The sequence below is a fragment of the Microcaecilia unicolor genome, chromosome 9, assembly GCF_901765095.1.
Source record: "Microcaecilia unicolor chromosome 9, aMicUni1.1, whole genome shotgun sequence".
Taxonomy (NCBI): Eukaryota; Metazoa; Chordata; class Amphibia; order Gymnophiona; family Siphonopidae; genus Microcaecilia; species Microcaecilia unicolor.
Genome location: NC_044039.1, coordinates 145,173,450 through 145,200,715, shown reverse-complemented (window position 1 = coordinate 145,200,715; position 27,266 = coordinate 145,173,450). Strand labels below are relative to the sequence as shown.

At 48.0% G+C, this 27,266-nt stretch overlaps 1 protein-coding gene across 1 annotated transcript in view; it reads left to right on the top strand.

The window, feature by feature from the left end:
* Positions 1-27,266, top strand: part of RTF1 (RTF1 homolog, Paf1/RNA polymerase II complex component) — a 212,769-nt gene that overhangs the window by 113,968 nt on the left and 71,535 nt on the right. The window contains exon 8 of the mRNA XM_030214087.1: positions 667-844. Within this exon, the coding sequence (XP_030069947.1) occupies positions 667-844 (178 nt within the window). The remainder of the gene's footprint in view (positions 1-666; positions 845-27,266) is intronic.

Genomic DNA, 27,266 nt, shown 5'->3' with positions numbered 1-27,266 from the left:
ATATTTGGGCATGAATGTAGGCTAATAGTCCTTTAGGTTTTGCTGCCTCCGTAAGCATCTGCTAATAACAGACGTGTGAGCTCAAAAGGAAGCAAAGGCAAAAATCCGTGCTTATATTTTGTTTTGGACCTGACAATTTCTTCCTCCTTTGGGCATCCAGCTCAGTTGGAATCGGGGCTGGGACCTGGAGCCATGAACCCCCATTTCTAACCACTCAGGGCTTTCAAATTCTCCCCAAACTTATGTAAGTCCAACTGTTGCAGTAACTTGTTGTCTGGGAGCCATACACCAGGGCTTCTTCAAAAACCCTCCAATCCTCATCCCTAAATCCTGACACTAGGTGTTGCTGATCACACACTTATTGACTCCTTCCTTTCACAGGAGCTATTATCTCTACCTGCAAGCCAACCTGGGGAGTAGAAGACAGCATTTTTTTTCTGCGTCAGTCTGTTCTCACTCTGAAAAGTCAAGTAGATGGGCAAGTTCTCTGGGACTGCATTGCCCTTCATATACTCTTTAAACTCCTGCCTCCGTTTCTGCTTAGTTTGCATGTTCTCTTGATGAAAAGTTGCATTTGCTAAGACAGTTTAAAAGAAAGAAAGAAACTGTTTTTGTTTTCTAATTGTATTGAGGGTCTTACTTTTTTGCTTCTTCTTCCCAACCTAGGAAAGAAGAAATACCGCCTAAATCTCAACCAGTTTCTTTACCTGAAGAATTAAACAGAGTGCGGTTATCCCGGCATAAGCTGGAGCGCTGGTGTCACATGCCCTTCTTTGCTAAAACTGTAGCAGGCTGTTTTGTGAGGATAGGTATTGGAAACCACAACAGCAAGCCAGTGTATAGGGTAGGTATTTTTGCTATCAGTGATAGGTATTGCCAAAGCTTTATGTCGGTCTCTTGCTGTCACTTGAAAAATACAGCTGGGCTATTATGTTTCCAGGAAAACAAATTATAACAGTGGTTCCCAGACCCTGTCCTGGAGGCACCCCAGCCAGACAGGTTTTCAGCATATCCACCATGAATATTCATGAGAGAGATTTGCATGCAGTGGAGGTAGTGCATGCTAATGTGTCTCATGAATATTCATTGTGCTTATCCTGAAAACCTGACCAGCTGGGGTGCCTTCAAGACCAGGTTTGGGAACCACTGAGTTATAACAAATTTCTGTAATTATAGTTGGTTATCCCTTTCTGATAATAGTTACCCTGTCAAAAATGCCAAATGTGTTATAACTAAGGTGTGTTCATGCCTCAGCTGTATCAGTTGCAGCTTATGCGACTTTAAAGTACTTTCAACAAAAATAAATTCATAATTTCGCCATCAAAACTATAAATCTTATTTTTCCAGTTAAGTGCTCAAAACAGATGTCATAAGATTTCAATATAACTTATATCATCACAGGATTTATAAAAGGAAAATATGAAACAGCTAAAATACTACTGAACAAAACTTTAAAAAAAAATTCCAAAAGACATCAAAAATTACCAGCCCGAATAAATCAAATTGTCTCAAAAGCTTCAATTCTAATAAGAAGTTAATACATGCTATCAGATTAGCAATTACTACATTCTAATAAGCCAGCACATTAAAAAGGCACCCTTTAGCATTTTTTGGAAAATAAGGTAGTTCTGTTCAGACAATAAGTAGAATTATATAATGTACGTGTGATAACATGCAAAGGTTCTCCTGTTAAGTCCTCATTCACCTCATCTCAGAATGTGAAGGAGTTTGTGAGAAGACTTCTCTCACAGGTTTAAGAAATCTAGTTGGGGCATTTTGCCATAAGCATTTTCTTAAGTGTTCAGGGTCTCTATTTTTTAATCTATTATGAGTCAATAAGATTTTCTGTTGTCTCAAATATTCAATTAGAAGCCAGCAGAGGGCATTCAAAACTGAAGAGATGTAGTTGTCTAGAGTCTAGACCTCTTTTTGAGCTCTGCTATATTTTTCCTTGACTGCATTTTTTGGTAACTAAATCCATAACTAGCTTGATGACTGAAAAATTACTTTGAAAATTGATTTCAAATCTGATAATTTCATGTAATGCCTTTTAGTTCTATTATTTGATAAAAAGCTGTCCCTATTAATGCACTCTATTTCGCTCATAGTTTTTGTAATCTTTATCTTGATACTTCTGTTATCTCATTTAAGCTAAGGAGCCCTAACCTGCTAAGCCTTTCCTTGTATGGAAGTCATTTTACTCTTTCCCTTTTTTCTGCTATATCTTGTTTTTGAGATGTGACCACACATTCACACAGTACTCGAGATGAAATTGTACCATGCATGAATATAGATTTCTTAACATTCTGTTTACTTTATTTGATCACTACTGCACACTAAGTTGATTTTAAATGTGCTTTCCACATTGATTTCAAAATCCTTTTGCGTTGTAAATCTTCTTACTGACACCCAGCATTTTTTTACTTGTAGTTGGGCATTTTTTTTCCCAGTGTGCATCAGTTTGCATGTGTTCATTTTTAAATTTCATGGTCATACAGTTACTCAGTTTCCATCTCACAAAGTCCTCTTGCAATTTCTGATAATCCTCTTATGTTTTAACAACTTTGAATAATTTTGTCTCATCTGCAAATTCAATCACCTTGTTTGTAGCCCACTTTTCCTTTTCATCCTAAAAAGACTAGGCCAGAACATGGACTGGCCTGGTGAGGCAGTTTGAGAACTGGTCACCCAGTTATGCTTGGGTAATTGAAGGAGAATTCATGTTTTCCGAGAACAAGCAGGCCATGTTATAAGCAAACTACATAAGTAATGCCATACTGGGAAAAGACCAAGGGTCCATCGAGCCCAGCATCCTGTCCACGACAGCGGCCAATCCAGGCCAAGGGCACCTGGCAAGCTTCCCAAACGTACAAACATTCTATACATGTTATTCCTGGAATTTTGGAGTTTTCCAAGTCCGTTTAGTAGCGGTTTATGGACTTGTCCTTTAGGAAACCGTCCAACCCCTTTTTAAACTCTGCTAAGCTAACTGCCTTCACCACTTTCTCCGGCAACGAATTCCAGAGTTTAATTACACGTTGGGTGAAGAAAAATTTTCTCTGATTTGTTTTAAATTTACTACACTGTAGTTTCATCGCATGCCCCCTAGTCCTAGTATTTTTGGAAAGTGTGAACAGACGCTTCACATCCACCTGTTCCACTCCACTCATTATTTTATATACCTCTATCATGTCTCCCCTCAGCCGTCTCTTCTCCAAGCTGTATAGCCCTAGCCTCCTTAGTCTTTCTTCATAGGGAAGTCGTCCCATCCCCGCTATCATTTTAGTCGCCCTTCGCTGCACCTTTTCCAATTCTACTATATCTTTCTTGAGATGCGGCGACCAGAATTGAACACAATACTCAAGGTGCGGTCGCACCATGGAGCGATACAACGGCATTATAACATCCTCACACCTGTTTTCCATACCTTTCCTGATAATACCCAACATTCTATTCGCTTTCTTAGCCGCAGCAGCACACTGAGCAGAAGGTTTCAGTGTGTTATCGACGACGACACCCAGATCCCTTTCTTGGTCCGTAACTCCTAACGTGGAACCTTGCATGACGTAGCTATAATTCGGGTTCTTTTTTCCCACATGCATCACCTTGCACTTGCTCACATTAAACATCATCTGCCATTTAGCCGCCCAGTCTCCCGGTCTCGTAAGGTCCTCTTGTAATTTTTCACAATCCTGTCGCGATTTAACGACTTTGAATAACTTTGTGTCATCAGCAAATTTAATTACCTCGCTAGTTACTCCCATCTCTAAATCATTTATAAATATATTAAAAAGCAGCGGTCCTAGCACGGACCCCTGAGGAACCCCACTAACTACCCTTCTCCATTGTGAATACTGCCCATTTAACCCCACTCTCTGTTTCCTATCCTTCAACCAGTTTTTAATCCACAATAGGACATTTCCTCCTATCCCATGACCCTCCAATTTCCTCTGTAGCCTTTCATGAGGTACCTTGTCAAACGCCTTTTGAAAATCCAGATACACAATATCAACCGACTCCCCTTTGTCCACATGTTTGTTCACTCCTTCAAAGAATTGAAGTAAATTGGTCAGGCAAGATTTCCCCACACAAAAGCCATGCTGACTTGGTCTCAGTAATCCATGTCCTCGGATGTGCTCTGTAATTTTGTTTTTGATAATAGCCTCTACCATTTTCCCCCGGCACCGACGTCAGACTCACCGGTCTATAATTTCCCGGATCTCCCCTGGAGCCTTTTTTAAAAATGGGCGTTACATTGGCCACCCTCCAATCTTCCGGTACCATGCTCGATTTTAAGGATAAGTTGCATATCACTAGCAGTAGCTCCGCAAGCTCGTTTTTCAGTTCTATCAGTACTCTAGGATGAATACCATCCGGTCCAGGAGATTTGCTACTCTTCAGTTTGCCGAACTGCCCCATTACGTCCTCCAGGTTTACCGTGAAGTCAGTAAGTTTCTCCGACTCGTCCGCTTGAAATACCATTTCCGACACCGGTATCCCACCCAAATCTTCCTCGGTGAAGACCGAAGCAAAGAATTCATTCAGTCTCTCCGCTACGTCTGTCTTCCTTGATCGCCCCTTTTACCCCTCGGTCCTCCAGTGGCCCAACCGATTCTTTTGCCGGCTTCCTGCTTTTAATATACCGAAAAAATTTTTACTGTTTTTTTGCCTCTAATGCTATCTTTTTTTCATACTCCCTCTTGGCCTTCTTAATCTGCGCCTTGCATTTGCTTTGACACTCCTTATGCTGTTTCTTGTTATTTTCAGACGGTTCCTTCTTCCATTTTCTGAAGGTGTTTCTTTTAGCCCTAATAGCTTCCTTCACCTCACTTTTCAACCAGGCCGGGTGTCTTTTGGAGTTCCGTCTTTCTTTTCTAATTCGCGGAATATGTATGGCCTGGGCCTCCAGGATGGTATTTTTAAACAGCGTCCACGCCTGTTGTACAGTTTTTACTCTCTCAGTTGCCCTCCTAAGTTTTTTTTTTTACCGTTCTTCTCATTTTATCATAGTCTCCTTTTTTAAAGTTAAACGCTAACGTATTTGACTTTCTATGTACAGTTACTTCAAGAGAGGCTGAGAAGGCTAGGGCTTTTCAGCTTGGAGAAGAGACGGCTGAGGGGAGATATGATAGAAGTGTATAAAATAATGAGTGGAATGGATCGGGTGGATGTGAAGCGACTGTTCACGCTATCCAAAAATAATAGGACTAGAGGGCATGAGTTGAAGCTACAGTGTGGTAAATTTAAAACGAATCGGAGAAAATTTTTCTTCACCCAACGTGTAATTAGACTCTGGAATTCGTTGCCGGAGAACGTGGTACGGGCGGTTAGCTTGATGGAGTTTAAAAAGGGGTTAGATAGATTCCTAAAGGACAAGTCCATAGACCGCTATTAAATGGACTTGGAAAAATTCCGCATTTTTAGGTATAACTTGTCTGGAATGTTTTTACGTTTGGGGAGCGTGCCAGGTGCCCTTGACCTGGATTGGCCACTGTCGGTGACAGGATGCTGGGCTAGATGGACCTTTGGTCTTTCCCAGTATGGCACTACTTATGTACTTATGTACTTATGTACTTATGATGTCAAAACTGATCATATTATGGTCACTGTTATCAAGCGGCCCCAGTACCATAACGTCCCTCACCAGATCATGCGCTCCACTAAGGACCAAGTCTAGAATTTTTCCTTCTCTCGTCGGCTCCTGCACCAGTTGCTCCATAAAGCTGTCCTTGATTTCATCAAGGAATTGTATCTCTGTAGCGTGTCCCGAAGTTACGTTTACCCAGTCTATATTTGGATAATTGAAGTCACCCATTATTATCACATTGCCCATTTTGTTCGCGTCTCTGATTTCTTTTATCATTTCTGTGTCTACCTGCTCATCCTGGCGAGGAGGACGGTAGAACACTCCTATCACCATTTTTTTCCCTTTTATACATGGAATTTCAACCCACAGTGATTCAAAGGTGTGATTTGTGTCCTGCTGAATTTGTAATCTATCTGAGTCAAGGCTCTCTTTAATATACAATGCTACCCCTCCACCAGTCCGGTCTACCCTATCATTACGATATACTTTGTACCCCGGTATGACAGTGTCCCACTGGTTAACCTCCTTCCACCAGGTCTCAGTAATGCCTATTATATCCAATTTTTCATTTAGTGCAATATATTCCAACTCTCCCATCTTATTTCTTAGACTCCTAGCATTTGCATATAGACATTTCAGAGTATGTTTGTTGTTCTTATTTGCATGATGCTTAGTACCTGACACTATTGATTTGACATCTTTTGTCTGATCTTTAGTTGTATTTAAGGGCACCGCCTACCACGGTCTGTTGTGCAACCTAACTATCCAGAAACCCTATCTTCCCTGTTTGTGAGGTATCTTTGCAAGATACCTTTTCCCGAACCATGCGCTTTTGAGCGACTGTCGGCCTTCCCCCCATTTCTAGTTTAAAAGCTGCTCTATCTCCTTTTTAAATGCCGACGCCAGCAGCCTGGTCCCACCCTGGTTAAGGTGGAGCCCATCCTTTCGGAATAGGCTCCCCCTTCCCCAGAATGTTGCCCAGTTCCTAACAAATCTAAAACCCTCCTCCCTGCACCATCGTCTCATCCACGCATTGAGACTCTGGAGCTCTGCCTGTCTCTTGGGCCCTGCACGTGGAACAGGTAGCATTTCAGAAAATGCTACCCTAGAGGATCTGGATTTGAGCTTTCTACCTAAGAGCCTAAATTTGGCTTCCAGAACCTCTCGCCCACATTTTCCTATGTCATTGGTACCCATGTACCAAGACAGCGGACTCCTCCCCAGCACTATCTAAAATCCTATCTAGGTGACGCGTGAGGTCCGCCACCTTCGCACCAGGCAGGCAAGTCACCAGGCGATCCTCACGTCCACCAGCCACCCAGCTATCTATATGCCTAATGATCGAATCACCAACTACAACAGCTGTCCTAATCTTTCCCTCCCGGGCAGCACTTGGAGACATATCCTCAGTGCGAGAGGATAGTACATCCCCTGGTGGGCAGGTCCTGGCTAAAGGAGTACTTCCTACTTCACCAGGGTGATGCTCTCCTTCTAGGAGACCTCCCTCCAAGGTAGCACAAGGGCTACTAGACTGGAGGTCTATTGATTTGACTATTCCCACATATGGATGACGTCATCCAACGGAACCCAGGTGCGGACATTGAACTGCTAGTACTAAAAGTTCTAGAAGCGTCCCACCGCTTGTATGTGCTGGTGCCTTGCCATCCGACACTCCATCGGTCCTTGATGTCGAGGTGGGCCCAGTCTCGGACATCCCTGAGGGAAGTGCTGTCTGACACTGAAGAGGAATGCTCATGGGAGTCTGAGGAGGATCCCAGGTACTTTTCCTCTGATAAGGCCTATGGGATCCCTTCTGAATCTTCCCTTCCACCTGAGAGCCTTTCATTTGCCTCTTTTGTATGGGAGATCCCATTCCCTGTAGAAGTGGAGGATGAGCCCAGGGCTAAGATGCTCAAGGTCCTGGACTATACCTCTCCACCTAAGGAGGCAGTGACTGCTCCTCTACATGAGGTACTCAAGGCAGTCCTCATGTGGAACTGGATGTCCCCTCTGTCTCTGTGGTCCCCAGAAAAATTAATACCAAGTATTGGATCCACGGGGACCCTGGGTTGGCGAGGTCTCAGTTACCTCACAACTTCATGGTGGTGATGCCGCTCTTGAGAGCCAAGAGTTCTAGGGACTATGCCTCGGCTCCCCCAGGCAGAGAAGCTAGAGCCTTGGACTCTTTTGGGAGGAACATGTATCAGGCCGCTATGCTCATCGCCTGTATTCAATCCTGCCAGTTCTTCACTAGTGTCTGCTTGCAGAACTTGGTGAGGCAGCTGTCTAGCTTGGTCGACGCGCTCCCTCCAGAGCAGGCTGAGCCTTTTTACCAGTTGGTCAAGCAGCAGAAGGCATGTTACAAGTTCTTGGCCAGGGGCACTTAAGACACTTTTGATGTTTCATCCAGAATCTCTGCCCAAGGTATAGCAATGCGCAGACTCTATGGCTGCGTGTTTCTGACTTGGACCATTTGGTCCAGCAGAGAATGGTGGATGCTCCTTGCCAGGGGGATAATGTTTTCGAAGAGAAGGCTGATGAACTGATTGACCAGATCAAAAAGTACACTGATGCTATGTCTTCTCTCTCCTGCAGGACATCATCTATGCACACCTCCTCATCCACAAGGTTTTTTGATGGGTCACAAAGTTTTCCTATTCTAGGTGTAGGTACACTTCTGCGGCTCGCCAGCCTTCTCAAGCTCAACCCCAGCACGCTCGTTCCCGTCAACAGCATGTGCCTAAGGCCCCTGCTGCTCCCCAGCAAAAGCAATGGACAGGCTTTTGACTGTCTTCAGCAAAGCATAGCTGCCATAAAAGTGTCCGTTCCAGACGACTTGCCGGTTGGGGGGAGGTTGAAAACTTTTTACCAAAGGTGGCCTCTCATAACCTCCGACCGATGGGTTCTTCAAATAGTCGGGTTAGGATACACTCTCAATTTGATATCCAAACCTCCACATTGCCCACTGAGAGCTCATTCATTAAGCTCTCAGCACAAGCAGGTACTTGCAGAGGAACTCTCCGCCCTTCTAAAGGCCCATGCAGTCGAACCCATTCCACCAGGGGAAGAAGGGCTGGGATTCTATTCCAGGTACTTCCTTGTGCAGAAAAAGACAAGGGGGATGCATCCCATCCTAGACCTAAGGGCCCTGAACAAATTTCTGGTCTGTGAAATGTTCAGGATGGTTTTCCTGGGCACCCTTCTTCCCATGATTTAGAAAAATGATTGGCTATGCTGTCTGAACTTGAAGGGCATATATACACATCCCGATACTTCCATCTTCGATTTCAGCTGGGAACACATCATTTTCAGTACCGTGTACTGCCTTTTGGCCTCTCGTCAGCTCCGAGAGTATTTACCAAATGTTTAGCGGTAGTTGCAGCGTTGCTACTCAGACTGGGAGTGCATGTGTTCCCTTACCTTGATGATTGGCTGGTGAACAGCACCAATGAGGAAGGTGCTCGGGAGTCCATGTGGAAGACTGTTCAAGTGCTGGAGCTACTAGGGTTCATAATAAATTACCCCAAGTTCCATCTCCATCCTGTCCAACAATTCATAGGAGCCCTGTTTGATACACGGACTGTTCGAACCTATCTTCCGGACACACGTGCGGACAACCTTCTGTCCCTCGCATCCAAGGTTCGGACATCGCAGCAGGTCACAGCTCGACAGATGTTGGGCCACATGGCTTCCACAGTGTATGTTACACCCATGACACGTCTTCACATGAGATCTGCTCAGTGGACCCTGGCTTCTCAGTGGTATCAAGCCACGGGAAGTCTGTAAGATGTCATTTGAGTTTCCCCCGAGCTTGTACACTCTCTTCAGTAGTGGACAATTCGGTCCAATCTGATCTTGGGACTTCCATTTCAAATTCCTCAGCCACAAAAAGTGTTGACAACGGATGCATCACTCCTGGGGTGGGGGGCTAGTGTAGATGGGCTTAAGGAGCCTGGTCCCCCCCAGGAAGCAGATATTCAGATCAATCTCCTGGAGCTCTGATCGATCTGGAACTCTCTAAAGGCTTTCAGAGTTCGGCTGTCCAACCAAATTATCTTAGTTCAGACAGACAATCAGGTTGCGCTGTATTATACCAAGAAGCAGGGGGGCACTGGATTTCGCCTTCTGTGTCAGGAAACCGTCCACATGTGGCTCTCCAAGCCACTTATCTGGCAGGCATAAACAGCCTGGCCGACAGACTGAGCAGGATAATGCAACTTCAAAGAGTGGTCACTGAACATGGACATATCCCGCAAGATCTTCCGAGCATGGGGCACCCCCTTGGTGGATCTTTTTGCCACTCAAATCAATCACAGGGTCCCTTATATCTGTTCCAAACTTCAGACCCACGACAGACGAGCGTCAGATGCCTTCCTTCTTCACTGGGGGACAGGCTTTCTGTATGCTTATCCTCCCATGCCTCTGGTGGGAAAGACTTTGCTGAAACTCAAGCAAGACCGCAGAACATGATTCTGATCGTGCCCTACTGGCCGCATCAGATTTGGTTCCCTCTTTTTCTGGAATTTTTCTTCACGACCTTCATCACACTGAATGAGGGGTCACTTCTACATCCCATCCCCGGTCTCTGGCTGTCAGGGCCTGGGTGTTGAGAGTCTAGAATTTGCTTCCTTGGATCTTTTGGAGGGTGTCTCCCGAGTCTTGCTGGCTTCCAGGAAAGATTCCACTAAGAGTTATTACTCTTTTAAGTGGAGGAGGTTTGCTGTCTGGTGTGACAGCAAGGCCATAGATCCCCTTCCTTGTCCTACACAGACCCTGCTTGAATACCTTCTACACTTATCAGAGTCTGGTCTTAAGACCAACTCCGTAAGGGTTCACCTTAGTGCAATTAGTGCTTATCAGCATGTATTTTATTTATTGCATTTGTATCCCACATTTTTCCACCTATTTGCAGGCTCAATGTGGCTTACAGAGTTTTGTTATGACAAATTCATTCCAGGATTTCATATATAAGAAGTATTTGTATAATTACAATTAGTAACGTAAAGAGATAAAGTAAGGGAAAAGAGAAGGCAGGTGATAAGCAGGATAATGTAGAAGGTGGCCTTTAATAACTGGGTTGGTTGGTGAGGTAGTTTTGTAGAGTTATGGGTTCTCTTTGTAGGCCTTGTTAAAGAGGTGTGTCTTCAGAGATTTGCGAAAGTTAGTTATTTCGTCAATGAATTTCAGGGCTGTAGGTAGTGCGTTCCACAGCTGCGTGCTCATGTAGGAGAAGGTGGTGGCGTGTGTCAGCTTGTATTTTAGTCCTTTACAGCTGGGGGAAGTGTATATTGAGAAATTTGCGGGCTGATCTTATGGCGTTTCTAGGAGGCAGGTCCACAAGGTTTAGCATGTAGATTGGGGCATCTGCGTGGATGATTTTGTGAACAATCGTGCAGATTTTAAACGCAATGCGTTCCTTGAGTGGGAGCCAGTGAAGTTTCTCTCTTAGGGGTTTTGCACTTTTCGTATTTAGTTTTTCCAAATATGAGTCTGGCTGTGGTATTCTGGGCTGTTTGGAGTTTTTTGATAGTCTGTTCTTTGCAGCCAGCGTACAGTGCGTTGCAGTAGTCCAGATGACTTATTACCATTGACTATACCAAGGTCCGGAAGATGTATCTCGGGAAGTAAGGTTTAACTCTTTTGAGTTTCCACATGGAGTGAAACATCTTTTTTGTCGTATTCTTCACGTGCGCATTGAGTGTGAGGTTTCGATCGATGGTAACTCCAAGAATTTTCAGATTTTGTGAGACGAGAAGAGAACAGTAAGGTGTGGTTATGGTGGAGTAATTGTTTGTATTGTGTTGAGAAGTGATTACAAGACATTGTGTTTTTTCTGCGTTGAGTTTTAGCTGGAATGCATCAGCCCAGGAGCGCATGATTTGGAGGCTTTGGTTGATCTCGTTGGTGATTTTGTTTAGATCATGTTTGAATGGGATGTAAATCGTGACATCGTCTGCGTATATGTAAGGGTTGAGGTTTTGATTGGCTAGAAGTTTGGCTAAAGGTATCATCATTAGGTTGAAGAGAGTTGGTGAGAGGGGGGATCCTTGGGGAACTCCACATACAGGTGTCCATGGGGGTGATGTGTCCGCATTCATTGTTACTTGGTAAGATCTTGTGGTCAGGAATCCTTTAAGCCATTGGAGAACTGTGCCTCCTACTCCGAAGTATTCTAGTATCTAATATAATAAAACGCACCCTCGAGGGTCACGTGATGCTAGGCTGTGGGTAGGACGCCGCGTCTCAGAGCTCCGAGGCCCCGCTGAAAACATCTAGCCCCCAGCACCTTAAATATCGGGAGAAAGAGCCCCCAACGAACGGAAACAGCGGCGGAATATCGGGTCAGTCTGTGGACGGTCCGGACTCCCAGAGACTTACCGCAATGTCACTTAAATCAGCTCGAAAGGAAGGAGCGCGGGGCCGCGTGGGCGACAGCAAAATGGCGGACGCAACCCCGGTCGGTGAGACGGTAAGCACAGCCTGGGCGGCGGAGATAGCCGCGGAAGTTTCATCCTTACTGGAGGGGTCCGTGGACAAAAAACTACAGAAAATTTCGGACCAAATAGCGCAGATGGATGGGAAACTCGGAGGACTACGGGAGGAATTGGCGGGCTACCAGCAACGGATGTCGGATGTGGAAGACCAATGCCAGCAAGCAGATCGTAAGCAGCAAACCCTAGAGAAAAAACTGGAGCAGTTGGAACAGAAGGTAGAAGACCTGGAGAACAGGTCACGACGGAACAACTTACGACTAATAGGCTTACCAGAATCGCTAAGAGAGGTTGATCTGCGAAGTTTCCTGGAAACATGGATCCCTAAAGCGCTCAGCATGAAACAATTAGAACACTCGTTGAAAATTGAGCGGGCTCATCGGCTGGGGAGACCGGGGCAAGGCAGGGAGAAGCCAAGGGTAGTCATATGTAAAGTATTAAATTATGCCCATAAACAAGATATCCTGCGAGAGTGGCGTTTGAAAGATAAAGTGCAGTATGAAAATAATACTGTTCTCTGCTTCCAAGACTTTTCTGCATCTGTGGTGGCGCAACACAGGCAGTTTGCGGAGGTCTGCAGGCGCTTGTACGACAAAAAAGCACGTTTTGCCCTGATGTTCCCGGCCAAATTGAGAATTCAACACAAGGGCGTCCAGCACTTTTTTCAATCTCACACTGAGTCCTTGAAGTTCATCAATCAAATGGACAGTGAAACACCAACAGAGAAGGGCCAGACAGGCTCCAGCAGCCAGCAGAGCACTTGAAGGAATTGGAGGACCCACAGGTGGAGGTGTAAGACAGAGGCAGTGACAACAAGCCAGGATGGAACATTGATAGTGGGTTATCAGGTTGTATAAGCATGAGAGACATTAGGCTCTATATAGTTAAAAGGTGCAGGAAGGAAGAAGGAGTAAGGATCGCAGGTATAAAAGGGGGGGCTATGGTTGGTACTATAAGTATGCTTAATAGGTGTAAATAAGTTTGTACCATGCAAGAAATGTTGAAAGGGGAAAAGGGCACACTAAACTGTAAATGACTAATTAAACAAATGGTGCTGGGAGGGCTAAGCGGGGCGGAGCGGTGGCTGGTTCTCTAGCGAGAACGCTTTGGAAGATAGGGGGAAGTAGTTCAGGGGAGGGATGGAAGGGGATAGGGAGGAGGGGGAGGGTAGGGAGGGTAGTTATAGGGTTTGTTTGGGGGGGTTTTTTTCTTCTTCTTTTTGTTTGTTTGTTTTGTTTTGTTTTGTTATTGTATTCATTGTGTGTGGTTACTTGGGGACGGAATACTGGAATGTGGAGCAGGGAGCCGAGATGGACAGGGGAAGGAGGGTGCCTTTGGGCTGGGGGGCACCTTTCAGTAAGTGGGGCTATCATATTCTGGTCAGCCATAAGACAAGAATCTGAATTCACTTAAGTTAATATCTTGGAATGTGGGGGGGATCTCATCGCCCATAAAACGCACAAAAGTCCTACAGGCGTTGCGGAGACACAGAGCGGACATAGCATTCCTCCAGGAAACCCATTTATCCACCACTGAGCATAGCAAATTTCAGGGGGGTTGGGTGGAGGTGGCAGTGGGATCACCGGCACTAGGGAAAAAAGGAGGAGTGTTGATACTAATCCGAAGGGTTCTACAACTGCGAGTCAAAGCAATAAAAAGGGATGAGGGAGGCAGGATAGTGCTGGTGGAAGTAGAGAGGGGCACATCTACCTATATTCTTTGTAATGTCTACGCACCTAACGTGTATGATCATAAGTTCTATAATAAGTTACTGGAACTGCTGAGCCCCCATCAGGGGGGTAATGTTATACTAGGAGGGGACTTTAACATGGTGATGGGCCCCGGGATTGATAGAAGTGGGGACCTGGGAACGCAGCACAGATCTCGCCCGGGGGGTGTGCCTTTCCTCTGCTCGGCTTTATGTATGATCGACGTGTGGAGGGTGTTGCACCCAGGGCAGAGGGATTATACTCACACCTCCAGAGCGCACTTGACTCAATCACGCATTGATTATTTTCTCTTATCCCAGGCACTCTTCCCTCAAGTGCCAATTGCAGAGATAGGCCCATGCGAAATTTCTGACCACGCGATGATATGGCTCCAGTTGCAGATGTCTGGGGGTGGGCTTGGGCGGGGGGGATGGAGGTTCCCTTTTGAACTATACAGAGACCCTCATTTTAAGACGTATATTAGTGAAAAATGGAAGGAGTATGATCAATTTAATGGAGAACATCGGCAGAACGCAGCCCTGTACTGGGAAACAGCCAAAGTAGTGATGCGGGGGGAGGTGATAGCCTACAGAGCAAGAGCAAGAAAGCAGAGAGACAGATCCTCCGCTTGGAAAACGAGGTTAGGGTGTTGCGGAAGAGGCTTGGTAGGAAGGTCACGGAAGATAACAAGAAGGTGCTGCTCACAACCCAGAAAAATTTAAATGAGCTGCTTCATCAAAGAGCGCAGAAGTCACAAAATTACTATAAATACCAGCTATTCCAGTATGGTAACAAAGCGGGTATGTTGTTGGGTAGGTTGGTACAAAGGAAAAAGGGGCCCTCGCGGATTCTGCAAGTGAAGGATGGCAGAGGAGGGTTTCTTAGGGAGACTGGGAGTATTATAAGGAGTTTCAGAGATTACTTTCAGGCCCTATATGCAGAACCAAAAGACATCATAGAGAACAGTAGTCTATATTTAACAAACCAAATATACCGAAGATCACGGAGGAGCAACGGGAGTTTTTAAATAATCCGATTGTAGAAGGGGAACTGTTAAGTAGCCTTGCAGCAGAGTGAGATAGATAAAGCGCCGGGGCCCGATGGGTATAGTATAGCCTTCTATAAGATATTACAAGAGCAGGTTACACCTCCATTGCTACACCTATTTAATACCATGGTGTCAACGGGGACAATACCAGACTCCCTCAATGTAGCTAAGATCATAGTATTGCGGAAGCCAGGGAGGGATGAGATGGAAGTTGGATCTTATAGACCAATTTCCCTATTGAGTAGTGACCTGAAGCTCTATGCGAAGATTTTGGCTAATCGCTTGGCAAGGATACTACCTCAGCTAATAGCATCTCCACAGGTTGGGTTCGTGAAAGGAAGGACAGTGGCCAGTAATATGAGAGCTCTGTTGGCATCCTTGGAGACTGTGGAGCGACAGAAAAGGCCTTCTCTGGTAGTCAGTTTTGATGCCGAGAAGGCCTTTGATAAGGTGGTGTGGGGATTCATGTTCGCTGTGATGGCACAGAGGGGTATAGAGGGGGCCTTTCGAGACGCGATAGGAGCACTTTATGTAAATCCCCAGGCATACCTTTGGATCAATGGGGAACAGTCAACCTTATTCCCAATTAGGCGAGGCACAAGACAGGGGTGTCCCTTATCGCCCTTACTATTTGTATTGGTCCTAGACCCGTTGATTAGGGAAATTCAAGATCACCCGGAAATAGAGGGGGTTAAGTGGGAGACTACAAGGTTTAAGGTATCTGCCTTTGCAGACGATATTCTAGTTCACCTTACCCAACCAAAACGTTCGCTGGAAGCACTGCTGGAACTATTCCAGGAATATGGTGATTTTGCTGGTTTTAAAATCAATTACTCCAAATCTTTAGCATTAGCAACTAATCAAGGTGTGAGGCAGATGTGGGGAGAGGCGTTTCCATTGCGCTGGGCGTCGGAGTCGCTCCAGTACCTAGGGGTAAGGATTCCCATGAAAACATCAGACCTGTACTCCGTGAATATTAACAATATGGTTACTGCTATGAAGGACCGCTTGGACAAATGGGGGGTACTGCCGCTCAACCTTCATGGGAGAGTGCAACTATTTCGCATGGTGGAGTTCCCACGATGGCTGTACCTATTTCAGGTACTCCCCATTCGATTAAAGGTGAAGAGCCTGAATCAAATATTTAAATACGTTCGGAAATTTATTTGGAGGGGGTCCAAGCCGAAACTCCCTTTGAGGTTATTGATGGGGTCGTGGAGAGAGGGAGGAATGGGACTTCCAGACATTCGTCGCTATAATCAAGCCAGTTTGCTCCGCCACTTAGGTGATTGGTTATTAGACAGGCAAGATTTTACCCCCCGTAAGCTGGACTGGAGCACTTTAAACCATATCATTTGTACTTCTTGCTGCAGTGCCCAAGCCATCAGATTCCGGCATGGGCAAGCAACAGTGTATTGGTCAGCCCCCTGAGAGCAGTATGGAAAGAGTTAAATAAAGCCTGGGGCCTAGCAGCGGATGTATCAGACCTTTTGCCCCTGCAGGGTAATCCCCAGTTCACACCAGGCACAGAGAATAAAGTATTTCGTAGGTGGGCAGAGATGGGGATCACTAGATTAGAGCATGTTGTGGGCTCCACAGGTCAGCTATTAGACCTTGGAGCTTTGGGGGTGGGAATCACTCCGAGTTATCAATTTGCGTATTATCAGCTCGCACACTATGTAAGATCTTTGGAGCAAGGGAAATTGGGCAGTGGACATGGACGTCACATACGGGAATTCTTTGGTTCAGTGCCTGGGGAGCATCTGTCGGTTTCAGGTCTACAAAAAGCACTAGGGGAGCTAGGTAAGGATAGAGACACAGGACGAATCTTAAGAAAATGGGCTCAAGATCTTAGGCGCCCGAACCTGCAACTGGATTTCCAGAAGTTAACAGCTAGAATACCCACATTGTCGGGAAACGCATCCTTGAGAGAATGTCAATACAGGATTTTATATAGGGCATACATGTCCAAATACCAAATGTTCAAGTTTGGGGGTGTGGTTGATCCTCTGTGTTCTAAGTGTGGGCAGAGGGAGGGCACACTGTTTCACTCCCTTTGGGAGTGTCACAAGTCACAGACCTTTTGGAGACAAATTGTGGGGTTCTTAGAGTCTGTTTTGAAGGAAAGGGTTCCGTTGTCCCCACTAGGACTTCTTTTAGACAAGTACGAAGTATTTGTGCTGCACAACAGGGGGGGCTCGGCAGTTCATAAGGAAAGCCAGTTTAGTGGGTAAGAAAGTAATCTTAAAGGTTTGGGTACAAACTGATCCACCGGACTTCTGGCACTGGAGGAATAGTCTACATGAGCTGTTGATGATGGAGAGGAGAGGGGTGGAATCCTCCCCCAAGAGAAAGAAGGCATTCTTGGAGATTTGGGAACCATATATACAGTCCTTGGCACCAAAAGCTCGTAGTTTTATCCTAAACCGTCTCTGAGGATCCCACATTAGACCGTTTTTTTTTGTTTTTTTTTAATTTTATTCCACAGGGGTGGGTGAGGGGAGGGTGAGGAAGGGAAAGATGAGCACTTCAAAGGTTTTGACTGTTAAGACAAAGTAGTTGTTGAACAAATATTTAACCAATATACTGTTACCATGCAGTTATGTTATCATTGGAGTAAAGTGTTGACTGGCATCCAGACATACAAGAATGTCACCTTAAGAACAACGCTCTCTGGATTGGGGGAAGGGGCTATCAGAGCACAGGCCCCAGGGCTTCCCCCAGGAGGGGGGCGTATAAGGCTTTGGTTAGAGGTTTTTGCATAGGCACTTCATAAAAGGTGGGGTGGGGGGAGGCTATGTAGAATGTGAGGCAAGTTGACATCTAACTTACTTGTTATGTGTACATTGTTATTTGATCCTTACAAAGCAGGTGTCACTTGAATGTTGCTAGTACTAGCCTTTTCACATCTGGAAGTTTGGGACTAGAGGGTGGTTGGGAGGGCGGGTGTCAGAGTTATAGGGGGAAGAAATTGAAAATTGCCGATGATACATGTGTTGATTGTATTGCTTCAATATCCTCTTCTTTGAGAGTGTGTTATGTCACATCAGTTATGTGCGTACAAGGATGTATTTTTTAGAGTGTCATCAATAAAAACGTTAAAACTAAAAAACGCACCCTCAACGTTCTGTGGACAACGTTCTGAAGCCATCTGACGTCACTCCCAGGCTGAAGGGTTCGTGGATTCGTGGTGTGAAGCCTTCAAGCCAGCCGTCTCTGCCCCGCCCTCGTGTCAAACGTCATGACGTCGAGGACGGGAAAAAAAACAAACAATTCCGGCAGCGTCAGGGAAGGAGGCGGCGCTCCCGACGTCTCTAGCCTTCCCTTCGCTGTGTTCCGCCTTCTTCTGACGTCAAGGATGACATCAGAAGAAGGCGGAACACAGCGAAGGGAAGGCTAGACGTCGGGAGCGCCGCCTCCTTCCCTGACGCTTCGCTGCCGGAACCGCCACGGAGGTAAATTTAAAAAGAAGAAAAAAAAAAAAAGGAAGTTGGGGGAGAGAAGAGGGTGGCCAGTAAAGTTGGACAATGGGAGGGCAGGGGAGAAACGACAGCATGGATGCGAAGGGGGGGGGGGCATGGATGCGAAGGGGGGGGGGGAGAAGAGGGCGGGCCAGGCTGGGACATGGGAGAGAGAGGAGCATGGATGCGAGGGGGGGTCATGAAAGGGAGAGAGGGGAATTGCTGGAAAAGGTTGAATGGAGGCGGCAGGGGACAGAGGAGCATGGATGGGCATGGATTGGGAGGGCAGGGCTCAGGGAGAGAGGGGAATTGCTGGATAGGGATGAATGGAGGGGGCAGGTGACAGAGGAGCATGGATGGGCATGGATTGGGAGGGCTCAGGGAGAGGGGAATTGCTGGATAGGGATGAATGGAGGGGACAGATGGGCATGGATGGATATGGATTGCAGGGCAGGGCTCAGGGAGAGAGGGGAATTGCTGGATAGGGATGAATGGAGGGGGCAGGTGACAGGAGCATGGATGGGCATGGATTGGGAGGGCAGGGCTCAGGGAGAGAGGGGAATTGCTGGAAAGGGATGAATGGAGGGGGCAGGGGACAGAGGAGCATGGATGGGCATGGATTGGGAGGGCAGGGCTCAGGGAGAGAGGGGAATTGCTGGATAGGGATGAATGGAGGGGACAGATGGGCATGGACGGATATGGATTGCAGGGCAGGGCTCAGGGAGAGAGGGGAATTGCTGGATAGGGATGAATGGAGGGGGCAGGTGACAGGAGCATGGATGGGCATGGATTGGGAGGGCAGGGCTCAGGGAGAGGGGAATTGCTGGATAGGGATGAATGGAGGGGACAGATGGGCATGGATGGATATGGATTGCAGGGCAGGGCTCAGGGAGAGAGGGGAATTGCTGGATAGGGATGAATGGAGGGGACAGGTGACAGAGGAGCATGGATGGGCATGGATTGGGAGGGCAGGGCTCAGGGAGAGAGGGGAATTGCTGGAAAAGGATTGGTTGCGGATGGGGCCTCTGTATTATTAGAGGTAACCGGTGTGGTATTTAGGAGTTTGTTTACGAGTGAGAAGAATTTGTGTGCATCCTTGTAGTTTGGTCCTATTATGGTTTTGTAATACGTTCTTTTAGTTTGTCTAATGGTGTATTTGTATTTTCTTTGTAGCTGTTTCCAATCTTTGAGTGTGTGTTCATCTTTTTTCTTGCTCAATGCTCTTTCTAGTCTTCTGACCTGTGTTTTTAGTTCTTTAATTCTTCATTAAACCATGGTATAGAGTTTTTTCTATGTGAGGTTCTGGTTTGAAGTGGTGCTATGTTGTCTAGTATTGTTCTGCATCTGTTGTCCCAATCTTGGAGAAATTGGGGCGAGTCTGTAGGTATTGTCAATTCGTTGGTATAGAATTGTTGCCAGAATGTTAATGGGTCTATTTTGCCTCTCGTAGTATATGTTTTTTGCTCTTGTTTTTGTTGTGCCTTTTTTGTTCTCCAGCAGAGGGAAAGGTTTTCTTTGTAGTGATCGGACCATGGCATGGCTGTCCATTTTGTATCTGTAGGTGTGAGGTTAGGTTCTGATGAGAATTTGTGGGTGATAATATCTAGTGTGTGTCCTTTGTTATGGGTGGGTTGCATGTTTGGCCCGTGGAGCTCCCGTAGTTGGACGAAGTTCTTGCATTCATGTACATTGCTTGCGTTAATATCTTCAAAGTGAAGATTGATGTCTCCTGCTATGAGAAGGTCCTGGCTGGAAACGCAAGTTTCCATATCATCAAGCTGATCAATCCATAGACTGGTGGGTTGTGTCCATCTACCAGCAGGTGGAGATAGAGAGCAAACTTTTGCCTCCCTATATGTGGTCATGTGCTGCCGGAAACTCCTCAGTATGTTCTCTATCTCAGCAGGTGGTGGTCACACACAGCAGCAGCAGCTCTGGCTAGGCCTCCAAGCCTAATTTTTAGGTTTTGTTGAGTGCCTGGGGTTGAGGGCTCTTTTGAGCAAGTGCAAACCTGGTGGTGCCAGGTCCCTCCTTTTCTCCCCCCTCCCGCTGGCTCCGTTAAAAAAAAAAAAAAAAAAAAAAAAAATTTTAAACGTCTTTAAAGGCGTTTATTTCGACGTTTATTTAAGCGTCTATTGCAGCTACTCACTGGGACACCAGGTCGTTACAACTCGGAGCGGACAGCAGGTAATTTTACCTTTTTATAGCGGGCGGGGGTTCCCCGATTCTTCTCCTCGTGGCACATGGCGTCGGAGGGCGAGGGCGCAAAGGGTCGCTCCCCGGGTTGCTTGAGCGCTTCTAGAGGGGATGCGGGGGTCTTAAAGCCTGATTCGCCCTTGTTGGGTGGCAGTTTCGTGACCGATGAATGTCCCGGTCCTTCCTCCGGCGTGGCGGTTTTTCCCGCCATAAACGCCCATCCCCCGCTCCTCGCCTCCGCCATTTTGGCCGGCCACGCGGCTCGGACGGCTTCTTCTTGGGCCGCCCTTGAGGTTGGAGACATTAATGCCATGAACGCCCTTAATTTGGGCGACGGCACAGAAGCGGCTAAAGTTAAGAGCCGTTCTTCCCGCGCGGCTCCTTCGCGGAGTTTCGCGCCGGACGCCATTTTGCATGCGCAGCAGGCCTCTCCCCCGCTGTTGCGAGCGCCGGTTGAGAGTGCGCCTAGGGCTGTTGCCCAGGCTGCGGAAGTGCACAGTCTGGGGGGTTTCTCCCCCGAGTTTGTTTTGCTGCTGCATCACCCTCGGGTTGATTCCCAGGCCTTGGAGGAATTTGTCTCCTCCGATGTAGATGAGGGCAGCGTGTCTGAGGTCTCCCAACGGTCCTTTGCGGATTCCTTGGAGGAGACGGATCCCCGCTCGGATGGAGCGGATGACCCCTCTGCAGCGCGGCTTTTTCGCCCAGAGGATTTGCCCAACCTGTTGTTACAGGCCATGGACACTTTGAAGATTTCCTCTCCGGAGGACGTCTCTCCCTCAGCCCCTGTTGGCTCTGCCATTATGCTGGGGACGAAGCGCCCGCCTAGAACCTTCCACGTGCATGATGCCATGCACACCTTAATTTCGGCTCAATGGGATGTCCCAGAAGCGAGCCTTAAAGTGGCTAGGGCTATGTCCCGCCTCTATCCTTTGGCTGTGAGTGAACGTGAGGCCTATCTGTGGCCTACCGTGGATTCTTTAATCACTGCGGTGACTAAGAAAACGGCATTGCCGGTGGAAGGTGGCACGGCCCTAAAGGACGCCCAAGACAGGAGATTGGAGGCGGCCTTAAGGTCGTCCTTTGAGGCGGCTGCTTTAAGTTTGCAGGCCTCAGTTTGCGGCTCCTATGTGGCCAGGGCGTGCCTGACTATGGTGCAGCGGGCTTCCCCCTCGGATCATTCCTTGAGGGATGATTGGCCAGCCCTGGAATCGGGCTTAGCCTATTTGGCAGACTTGCTGTATGATGTCTTGAGAGCCTCAGCTAAAGGCATGGCTCAGACAGTCTCTGCGCGGCGGTGGCTTTGGCTGAAACATTGGTCTGCTGACCACGCCTCTAAATCCCGCCTGGCTAGGTTGCCTTTTAAAGGCAAGCTGCTCTTTGGGGTCGAGCTGGACAAAATCGTGACCGATCTCGGCACGTCTAAGGGCAAGAAGTTACCAGAGGTCAGGGCTCGGGCTAGTGCTCGTCCCGGTACCTCCAGAGGACGGTTTCAGGAAGCCCGTCGGTACCGCCCGGGCAGGTCGGGTTCTTCTGCCCCCTCTTCCTTTAAGAGGCATTTCTCCCCCAAGCAGCGTTCCTTTCGCAGAGACCGCCGTCCCGGAGGTGCTCCCTCCGGTCCTCCCCCAGGGTCTCGTACCCAATGACGGGGTCTTGGTCCACGCCCCAGTGCAGATTGGAGGACGGCTGTCCTCGTTTCTGGGCGAGTGGACCACAATAACTTCAGACGCTTGGGTGCTGGAAGTCATCAGAGACGGCTACAAGCTAGAGTTCTGCCGACCCTTAAGAGACGGGTTTGTACTCTCTCCCTGCAAGTCTCCGGTCAAAGCTGTGGCAGTGCAGCAGACTTTGGACAATCTGATCCGCCTGGGTGCGGTCGTTCCGGTGCCAGAAAGTCAGCTTGGCAAGGGGCGTTACTCCATTTACTTTGTGGTACCAAAGAAAGGAGGTTCTGTCCGGCCTATCCTCGACCTCAAAGGGGTCAATCGGGCCTTGAAAGTGCGGCACTTTCGCATGGAGACTCTCCGCTCTGTTATAGCGGCAGTGAAGGCAGGGGAGTACCTGGCTTCCTTGGACATCAAGGAAGCGTACCTGCATATTCCCATCTGGCCTCCTCATCAACGCTTTCTGCGTTTTGCAGTCCTGGGCCGACACTTCCAGTTCAGAGCCCTCCCGTTCGGGTTGGCTACTGCTCCGCGGACCTTTTCCAAAGTAATGGTGGTCATAGCGGCCTTCCTGCGAAAGGAAGGAGTACAAGTCCATCCTTATCTGGACGACTGGTTGATCCGAGCCCCCTCTTATGCAGAGTGCGGCAAAGCTGTGGACCGGGTAGTTGCTCTTTTGAGCTCCCTGGGATGGATCATCAACTGGGAGAAGAGCCAGCTGCGCCCGACTCAGTCCCTGGAGTATCTGGGAGTTCGATTCGACACCCATGTGGGCAGAGTGTTCCTGCCAGACAATCGGATTGTCAAGCTTCAGGCTCAGGTGGACCAGTTCCTGGTAGCCTCTCCTCTTCGGGCTTGGGACTATGTGCAGCTGTTGGGCTCTATGACGGCCACGATGGAAGTAGTGCCCTGGGCCAGGGCTCATATGAGACCACTACAACACTCTCTGCTGCAGCGCTGGACTCCGATGTCGGAGGATTATGCGGTGCGTCTTCCCTTGGATCCAGCAGTGCGCAAGGCGCTGAGCTGGTGGATGCAGACAGACAAGTTGTCTGCAGGAATGCCTCTGGTGACCCCAGAGTGGATTGTCGTCACGACGGACGCCTCATTGTCGGGCTGGGGAGCCCACTGCTTGGGAAGGACAGCGCAGGGGCTCTGGTCTCCTGCAGAGGCGAAGTGGTCTATCAACCTCCTGGAACTCAGAGCCATTCGGTTGGCGCTTTTGGAGTTCATCCCGGTACTGGTGCTGAAGCCTGTACGGGTACTGTCGGACAATGCCACGGCTGTGGCCTATGTCAACCGCCAGGGAGGTACCAAGAGCGCCCCTCTAGCCAAGGAGGCTATGAGTCTATGCCAGTGGGCGGAAGCGAACCTGGAACAGCTGTCAGCGGCCCACATTGCCGGAGTCATGAATGTCAAGGCGGACTTTCTCAGTCGCCATACCTTGGAGCCCGGAGAGTGGCAGCTATCTGCTCAGGCGTTCTTGGACATCACGAAGCGCTGGGGCCAGCCGAGCCTAGATCTGATGGCGTCATCGGCCAATTGCCAAGTGCCGCGCTTCTTCAGCAGAGGACGGGACCCTCGATCCCTGGGAGTAGATGCTCTTCTCCAACAATGGCCGACACAAGAGCTTCTCTATGTGTTCCCACCCTGGCCCATGTTGGGCAGGGTCCTAGACCGGGTGGCAAGACATCCCGGCAGGATAATCCTGGTGGGTCCGGATTGGCCCAGACGTCCCTGGTATGCGGACTTGATCAGGCTCTCAATCGACGATCCTCTGCGGCTGCCAGTGGAGCAGGGCCTGTTACATCAGGGTCCCGTGGTGATGGAGGATCCCTCCCCCTTTGGTCTTACGGCCTGGCTATTGAGCGGCAGCGTCTGAGGAAGAAGGGCTTCTCAGACAAGGTCATCGCCACTATGCTGAGAGCGAGGAAACGCTCTACTTCTACTGCTTACGCCAGGGTTTGGCGTATCTTTGCAGCATGGTGTGAAGCAGGCTCACTTTCTCCCTTCACTGCTCCAATTTCTTCAGTGTTGGCGTTCCTGCAAGAAGGTCTGGACAAAGGCCTGTCGCTCAGTTCCCTTAAGGTCCAGGTAGCGGCTCTGGCTTGCTTCAGGGGCCGCCTGAAGGGTGCTTCCCTGGCTTCCCAGCCAGATGTGGTGCGCTTTCTCAAGGGAGTTAATCACCTGCGCCCTCCTCTGCACTCAGTGGTGCCTGCGTGGAATCTCAACCTGGTGCTAAGAGCATTGCAGAAGCCGCCGTTTGAACCCTTGTCGAGGGCATCTCTGAAAGACCTGACGTTGAAAGCAGTCTTTTTGGTGGCTATCGCTTCAGCCAGAAGAGTTTCCGAGCTCCAGGCGCTCTCATGTCGAGAGCCTTTTCTGCAGTTCACTGAGGCAGGAGTGACTATTCGCACAGTGCCTTCCTTTCTGCCCAAGATTGTTTCTCGCTTCCATGTGAATCAGCAGCTCTGTCTCCCTTCCTTTCGTAGGGAGGACTACCCAGAGGAGTACTCTGCTCTTAAATATCTGGATGTGAGACGAGTCATCATCAGATACTTGGAAGTGACCAATGATTTCCGGAAATCGGATCATCTGTTTGTCCTGTTTGCAGGTCCTCGTAGGGGTCTGCAGGCTGCTAAGCCTACAGTGGCAAGATGGGTCAAGGAAGCCATTGCAGCGGCTTATGTGGCCGCAGGGAAGGTGCCGCCTATCCAGCTGAAGGCTCACTCCACAAGAGCTCAGGCGGCCTCGATGGCAGAGGCCGGTTCCGTCTCCTTGGAAGAGATATGCAAGGCGGCAACTTGGGCTTCGGCCCATACATTCTCCAAGCATTACCGCTTGACTGTGGCTGCTCGGGCGGAGGCCCGGTTTGGAGCTTCAGTGTTGCGGTCAGGGATTTCTATGTCCCGCCCTGGGTGAGTACTGCTTCGGTACATCCCACCAGTCTATGGATTGATCAGCTTGATGATATGGAAGGTAAAATTATGTATAATCATACCTGATAATTTTCTTTCCATTAATCATAGCTGATCAATCCATAGCCCCTCCCAGATATCTGTATTGTTTTATTCTGGTTGCATTTCAGGTTCAAGTTTACTCTTCAGTTACTTCAGAAAGACTTCGTGTTCAAGTTTTTTCACTTGGATTCTTCAAGAGTTAAGACGAGTTTGTGTTACAGTGAGCTGCTGCATTCCTCTCCCCTCCGTTTTACGGGGCTGGATTGAGACTTATAATTCTGCCGGCACTCCCTCCCGCTTCGTGCGGCTGTAGGGCAGTTTTGTACCCCTCCCGCTTCGGCGGTGTTCGGGTCAGTCAGCTCCTCCCGCGGTTGCGGTTGCAGGATAAGCCAGATCCCCCCGCATCGGCGGGTGTGGTGTCCCTCCCCCGCTCCGCGGGGATGAGCTGGACGGATTCCCCTCCCCCACTTGTGTGGGGATGAGCTGGGTTAATTCCCCTCCCCCGTTTCGGCGGTGGTGAGCTGGGCAGAGTGTCCCTTCGTGGGTGTAATTCTCTAAGTGCTGAGTCCTGCGGATGGAGCTTTGATATCGACATACTGAGGAGTTTCCGGCAGCACATGACCACATATAGGGAGGCAAAAGTTTGCTCTCTATCTCCACCTGCTGGTAGATGGACACAACCCACCAGTCTATGGATTGATCAGCTATGATTAATGGAAAGAAAATTATCAGGTATGATTATACATAATTTTACCATTCGATATGAAATCCATAAAGTGCGTTTGTGAATCTTGCCAGTTGCCCGGAGGTCTGTAGAATAGGATTAGGTTTAGGTGATCGCGTAGGTTGGGGTGGTTGATTCTGACTGAGGCAATTTCAAGTTAGGGAAGCATAGATTCTGCTGCTGTTGTGACTGTGAATTGAGATTTATAGATTATTGCTATGCCTCCTTCTGTTTTTCCTTCTCTTGTCCAGTGAGTAATTTTGTATCCTGGAGGACAGAGCTCTAAGATTATTGGGTCTTTGGAGTCATGGATCCAAGTTTCACTAATTAGTAATGTAGAAGGTAAGCCTGTCTCTGTACAGTCTTTAGTTGTTCGCTTCATGAGAGGTTTGCTTTTGTCAAAGCCTCCTATTAAACCTCCACCAGTGTCATGGGATCTCAACGTCGTTCTCACCCAGCTGAGCCACTGAATTCCTGCCATCTGAAGTACTTGACCTGGAAGGTTGTTTTCTTGGTGGCTTTCAGCTCGTAGGGTCAGTGACCACCTTGTTTCATCACAATAGAGTTGTCTTCCTCACACACCCTAAGTACCTTCTGAAGGTGGTGTCGGAGTTCCATCTAATCCAGTTGATTGTCTTGCCAACATTTTTTTCCCCGTCCTCATGCCCACCCTGACGAAAGCAGCTTGCACACATTGGACTCAAAATGTCAGAACCATGGCCGTATCAGTAGCCCACTTAAAGTCTGCCTCCATTGAAGAGATTTGTAAGGCTGCAACATGGTCTTCAGTCCACACATTCAGATCTCATTACTGCCTTGACTAGGATACCCAACACGACAGTCTGGGCAGTCAGTGTTGCAGAATCTGTTTGGGGTTTAGAATCCAACTCCACCCTCCCAGGCCCATTTTGTTCTGTTCCAGGATGCATTCTCAGCTAATTTGTATATAGTTTCAGGTTATTCTACGTTACATCCTCGCCGTTGCGAGGCCCAATTAACCAATGTTTGTTGTTTTGAGTAAGCCTGGATGCTATGGATGCCCCACTTGTGAGAATAATATAGCCTGCTTGTCCTTGGAGAAAGCGAAGATACTTACCTGTAGCAGGTATTCTCCAAGGACAGTAGGCTTATTATTCTCACAATCCTGCCCACCTCCCCTTGGAGTTGTTTCTTTCTTGTTTTCTTCTTATGCTGTTGAATTAAATTAGGAAGGCACTCTGCACATGCACAGTGGGGTGCGGCAGAAGGCTCTGGCAACTTTTTTGCTATCCATTATATCAGTTCTAGGGCTGACACAGATCGTCGACCCACTTGTGAGAATAATGAGCCTGCTGTCCTCAAAGTAGAGAATACCTGCTACAGGTAAGTATCTTCGCTGTACCTGAATGCAATATATAATCAACTGTGATTGTACCACAGAAAGGCAGTA